The sequence below is a fragment of the Morone saxatilis genome, unplaced genomic scaffold (genome assembly GCF_004916995.1).
Source record: "Morone saxatilis isolate NCDOM2014 unplaced genomic scaffold, NCSU_SB_2.0 Contig20, whole genome shotgun sequence".
In the NCBI taxonomy this organism is placed as follows: domain Eukaryota; kingdom Metazoa; phylum Chordata; class Actinopteri; family Moronidae; genus Morone; species Morone saxatilis.
Window position 1 is genome coordinate 11361341 of NW_023339763.1, and position 5858 is coordinate 11367198.

The 5858-nt window shown below is 38.2% G+C and overlaps 1 protein-coding gene and 1 long non-coding RNA gene across 2 annotated transcripts; both read right to left on the reverse strand.

The window, feature by feature from the left end:
* Positions 1 to 1079: 1079 nt before the first annotated feature.
* Positions 1080 to 3717, reverse strand: LOC118331233 (von Willebrand factor A domain-containing protein 7-like). Its single transcript, XM_035666034.1, has 7 exons — positions 3516 to 3717; positions 3292 to 3424; positions 2845 to 2994; positions 2629 to 2721; positions 2261 to 2538; positions 1868 to 2161; positions 1080 to 1730 (listed from the first exon to the last, which is right to left on the reverse strand). The coding sequence occupies exons 1-7, from the start codon at positions 3642 to 3644 to the stop codon at positions 1272 to 1274; spliced, it is 1536 nt and encodes a 511-aa protein (XP_035521927.1). The 5' UTR covers positions 3645 to 3717; the 3' UTR covers positions 1080 to 1271.
* Positions 3718 to 5268: 1551 nt separating this feature from the next.
* LOC118331234 lies at positions 5269 to 5858 on the reverse strand. The gene is made up of 3 exons (XR_004796874.1): positions 5819 to 5858; positions 5500 to 5612; positions 5269 to 5389 (listed from the first exon to the last, which is right to left on the reverse strand). It is a non-coding gene; the product is annotated as an uncharacterized LOC118331234 (long non-coding RNA).

Sequence of the window (5858 nt, forward strand, 5' to 3'; positions counted from 1 at the left end):
ATACAGTACTGCAGTTCCTCTGGTAATTATTGGTAACCACAGCAGCCACCGTTTTGTTCGGGTAACACTGGGTTTAGGGGCACCAAGTTGTGTTTAAATAAAATAAATAAATAAATAAAAATTTGGCAATCAAAAATGATCAGTTATCAAAACATAATAAATAATAATAATCAATATTAATAGCTCTCCCGGAATAAGTCGAGTAAAACTATTTAGGTCAATTGGAGGGGAAAGAGTCTTAGTCGACGCCAGGGCCGGGAACGCGATGTTTCATTGCAGAAGGAGCAAACACCTGTAGGTGGCACCTTAAAGACTGCTTAATGGAAAAAGCCATATAGACAACCTATCGCTGGGAGGGGTAAAATGGAAAGAATGCAGATTACAATAAGCATCAGGTGGAAGTGGTTACGAGTGTTTACGACTGACCAAGAAGCAGGACCTGTAACTGGCCTTTGTCGCCAATGGAGGGCTGAAGGAGTGGTTGGAATGGACGTGACGCCTTCTTTGTTCTGGTTATAGCCCTAGGCAGTACTTTAGTATACAGTGCTGGTTTGTGAGTTTACTATTGTGCACCTATAGTTGGCCGTTTTATGGGCCATTACACTATTTCAATGGAAAAAACCAATTGTCAAAAGAAATAAAGGTTTGTTAAAAAAAAATGACAGGGCAAAGTCTGTCAATTATTCCAAGTACTGCAACATTGTCTTTAAAATAAACGGGATGCTTAAGAGGACTAATCAATAGTTCTATAGACAATCCAGTATCACGCTAATAACTGCTGATGTATAAAACAAAAATGAACTGCACATGAACAAATCAAAAACAAAGACTGTGAACTACACTGAACCCAAAACATGAATTTGGTGTTGCCCATGCAAACCATGCCATTGCAACTATTTAGGAGCAGCCCAAAGGATCTACAATTAAAAAAAATAAAATTAAAATTGTCCTCTTTAAATAGACTAAAGGAAAACAACCATTGTGGCAGGCATTTTTCCACAGGCAAGTTCTCTTTTTTGATTAATGTCAGAAAAAGGAACATAAGAAAAATATAATGGTTAGTGTGTGATTTAAGTTTTGTACTGGAAAATGCAACATTAATATGTATATTGCATAAAGGTTTCAATATTGATTATACAGTACAATTAATTACCCACTTATACACTAAGTTGCCAGGTTATTAGGTTCACCCATTTATATCAACAAAGGCAGATCAAATAAAGGTAAAACATTTTAAAATGTAACTAATTCCCACTTCAACATGTAGACACTCAGTTGATTCCCATTTCAGATGGTAAATTGAGCCCTAGGATTGTGATACTAAGGCAAAGGAAGAAAGACTGAACAGTTTTGGTAGACAGAGACACAACAGCTACTGCCGTCGGAGGATCTGGGATACTGGTGGTTGTAGCTTGTGAGCTGCTGGTGGATGTTTTCTGGACCGTGTAGGAACAGGACCCTACATTACCCACCCGATCCACAACCAGCAGTTCCACATCCGGCGAACAGCAAGACGCAATGTAGGACACCAGCGTTCTGTTCTCGTTGCCAGCGGCCAGGCTGGTGTTTAAGGTACCATTGCCCTGTCTGAGGCTAACACTGTCAACACCCGTCCCTTCAGCACCATCAGTCACCTGAACAGAGAGCTTCCACGTGGACAAGCTGCAGTTTTCAGAGCAATTTGACTGCAGACTGAGCAGCTCACACACCGGCTGAGTGAAATCAGTCACCTACGAAGAGAATAAAAAGATTTATAAAGTCAGGTTTTACATCAGCGAATCAACCAATAAACCTAATAATGAAAAGATTGAATAAGCTAGAATGATCATTTACAGCCTTAGCATTTAATGAAATGTATGAGAATTACCGTTCTAAGGACAGTGAAACGCAGAACAACATAGTTGGTGTCTGCGCCTCCCGGAGCCTCGGCCTCAATGGTCAGGGTTACGTCAGTACCAGACGTGGTGTTTATTGGTGCGGTGAGGTTCACTGTACCATTAGCACTGCCCCCAGTTTCCAACAATAAACTGGATGGGAAAGTTGAAGTAAAACCTTGATCATTGGTAGCTTTGATACTGAAGCTTCCTCCTGCACCACCCGTCGTCACAGTGAAGGGAACTGAAAGTGGCGTTCCTGGTACTAAGACACTCTGGGAATCACCCTAAAAATGTAAGTGAACAACTGTAAGAATTGGTCATATCAAGAAGACTATTATAGTGCTTATGTAAAAGCCATCTTTTAATTTTTCAATTTTACTTACAACAGTAACAGTCAGAGTAGAAGCTCTGATGTTGGTGGGCGACTGTCTTTGGAAGAACACTGAGGCTTCTCTGGTGGAAACATTGCTGTTCTGCCCCTTCACAAGCACCACAAACTCCTCTGATGGGATTCTGTCAAACTGAGCTAAGAAGTCTCCTCCACCCTGAGCCTCTACAGTGCCATTGACCTGTCCGGCCCCCGATGATTCAACTAGAATCACTTCTGTCACTGTGGCGGAGTCACTCCCAGTTACGGTCACCATCAGACTACCATTGACACCTTCATAAAAAGAAAAGATCCACTGAATGGTGCTGACGTAAATCAAAATACTTATCACATAATGCTTTTCACAAAATAAATTTCCTTTACCAGCTGTGGGACGATTGTCTACAACATCAAAACCTCCAAGCAGGCCCTGCGATACCTCCCAAAATTCAAACAGGAAGTCAATGGGACTCTCACCTGCAAATTTAAAAGTTACAACAAAAGAAAATCAACCTAAGAGGTCACATGCAAAATGACTAAATTAAACAACAAAATTAAGTATTCATTATGTGATTCAATCCACAATCATGGAGTTCTCACCTACGACCTTCAGATTGTAGGCATTTGTTGACACCATTTTAATTTCCCACAGTCCCACTTGTGTTTTTAGCTGCAGAGTCTGGAAGTTTCCCACTGACTGGGATGCAGTGATCAGTGATCCTGTTGTGTTAGAGCTTTGCTGAGATTCACCTAAAAGCAAAGCCATGGAAAGAAATGAAGCATTCTGGTTAAAAGGCCAAGAGTTATAGTTTCTGAATTCATTTTTACTATGAAACATTTAAATTTCTTAGATCTAGTGTAACACTCAATACTACCAGGGCCCAAAGTCAGAAATGTTCAAAGCACTTTGTATTCTCTATGCTAGTACAGCAAATGAACACTATTTTCCTTTTTAAATGACATGCCATTTATAAATGTTCAACTTATTAACTGTTACAATCATACAAATAGCACCTTTGAAATATTTAATATACAAAGAAGTATTACCTGAGGGACTGATGAGAGTAAAGCTGACAGAGCTCGCAGTGATGTACATTCTGAGGTTTTTTAGTGAATCGTCAACTGTGAAAGTAAAATTTTCAGCCTTTCCTGGACTCCTGGACGCCTGCAGAAGGGTCACCTAGGAGGTTAAATAAAACTGTTGAGACATTTTTTTTTTATTTATTTAAAAAAGTAATTGTTAATGGCCAGTGAAAGCATTTTGTTAATACCAGAGATGAGCTGGAGGACTCTACTATGATGCTGGTGGCCACTTGGAGCTCACTCTTTGTGACTTCAATAGCCTGACCTCCTGAAGCCTGAGCCAGGTCTCTGTACAGCTGAGCTTCTGATTTTACCATCCCGACTGTGTTGTTGCTGTTGGTCGTTAGCACTCTGTCTTTTCGACGACGAAACCCCAGAATGTTTAGTAATCATGAATCCAATCTGAAAAAAACAGGTGAATGAGAATTTGAGGTGTCAAAGCCCACTCATAGAGGCTTTAAGTTAACCAGATCAGAAAGGTGCTTATGTTTAGAATTCACAACACAACAACAACACATTTACTAAGTTTGATATACTGTATAAAAGTATTTTGAGAAGCTGTGAATATTGTATTTTTATTTCCTTATCTATACAATAATTAGATTTTTTGTATTCAGTGTGCAGGCCACTGTGTGAGCCATAGTGTATTACAATATGTGAAATTAGCCAACACAAAGTGCAATAATATTATAATATATGAAAAGTTATTATGTTATGCAATAACTTAGATGATTCTTTAACTTTTCATCTATTACCATCAACAGGTCAAACTTATTTGTTCAACACATTGGTTGATGACAAAATAACTGCAGACTAAAGACATTCCCTTCAGTCTGAGTGGTGTGTTTAGAGGTTATATGTAATTTTCAGAAAACTGTTGCACTTTGTACCTCAAGTATTTACTACAAGAGCTGGAAATACAGACATATTTTCATTTACAACTGAGGAGAGACTCTCAATTGGCTTTTTATATGTGACTTTTGTACATAATGCTTTTTGGTCATTAATATGTATGTTTTACAGATTTGCCTACACATTTACAGATCTGTATACGAAAATTTGTCTACATATTACAAATCTGAATACATATTCGTAGATTTTCAAATTCAAATTCTTTCATATGGCACCTTTAATCCTAATTAGCAAATGTTAATATGCTAACATGCTAAATTACATTAGTAGCGATGCCCAATGATATCGGCGCGTTTTGGGTATCAGCTGATAAAGGCTTTTCAAAAGAGTGCGAGGGTGCACAAGCCAAAGGTGACCTCACTAGATCCGTGGTAAAAGAGGGACAAATATGTCTATTAAAGTTTCTGAAACGAATAGCAAGGTTGCTATTTGCAATGAAGTGAAGAAAAAAGAGAGACATTAGCAGTCTTAAATCAAAGCCAAGCTGTCCTATTTTTTTTATTAATTTATTCAATTAATATATTATTGAGTTTAAGCAACAGTCTTTTAGGCATATGTAGCCTTTTAATTTAGGCTTATTAATTCAACAGCTATTAACAGATGGGAGATGGAACAAACAAAATATCTAAACAAACTTCAAATAAATTTTTCCCAAATATGTCTTCTGGCAAGTTCTTATTACGCTGATGTATGTGTAAGTGTTAATTTTTCTGATCAGCTTGGTTTTGGGGGGACTTTGATACCCTGGTGCCAACTTCGATCATTACTGTGCAGACTCTGGCTCCAAATGGCAAAAGATGTCAGCGGCTGTATCCGGGATATTATGCCTTAATCTTTGTAAAGTGGGAGGAAGTGGAGATGTAACGTGTATCTTTTATATGTCGAAGAGAGAGCCTCACTCATACTATCTACAGACTCATACAGGCAGGTTTATACCGTTTTAATTAAATTTTTATTTTACTTTATATACAGTTATTGCACTACCATTTTCCACACCATATGTTATTTTTACAATGACAATAAGATCACTCACCACTGACTTGGTGCGCTCTATGAGTGCTGTCACTGTGCTTTTCAGGTCGATATATTTAGCAGGTGCATCCGTGAAGAGGAAGATCTCAGAATTAGGAGGAGCACCAGTTAAAGCCAGCTATATGACAGGAGAGGACAGCAATGATACAGTAGTCTGACTTTTATTTTTTTATATTATCAAGTTTTGCAGAGGTAGATTTTGAAGTAGTTTAAACTACATCACTGCACCTGAAGCCCTGAAAGACTCATTTCCGGAAAATCTCCTCCACCATCTGCTGATAGTGAATTGATAGCATTCTTGAAGACATTTGGGTCTGTAGTCTTTATAAGTGGCCCAAAATCTGAATGGAGTTCAGGTGGAGACAGGAGAAAGAAGTATTCATACAGATTTTGCAATCATAATATTCCCAACAAGTATACATGACAGAAAAGGTCTGCTGCTTTATTTAATTGAGTTAGTTATAGTTTAGCAGGCAAACAGATAAAAAGCAAATTCATAAACTTAATAGTGCAAACATCCCTTAACTTCACTTCAGAGGAAACCTACCTGGATCATTGAAAGGTACCAGAATGTAAACAGGGGGCTC

What these genes read in the sequence shown, in the direction of transcription:
- LOC118331233 (XM_035666034.1), bottom strand. Translation starts at nt 3,644, where the DNA reads ATGGTAAAATCAGAAGCTCAGCTGTACAGAGACCTGGCTCAGGCTTCA. An exon ending in TACTCTCATCAGTCCCTCAG is followed by an intron (nt 2,995 to 3,291) that starts GTAATACTTCTT and finishes CTTTGCTTTTAG; the next exon opens with GTGAATCTCAGCAAAGCTCT. An exon ending in GTTTCACTGTCCTTAGAACG is followed by an intron (nt 1,731 to 1,867) that starts GTAATTCTCATA and finishes TTCTCTTCGTAG; the next exon opens with GTGACTGATTTCACTCAGCC.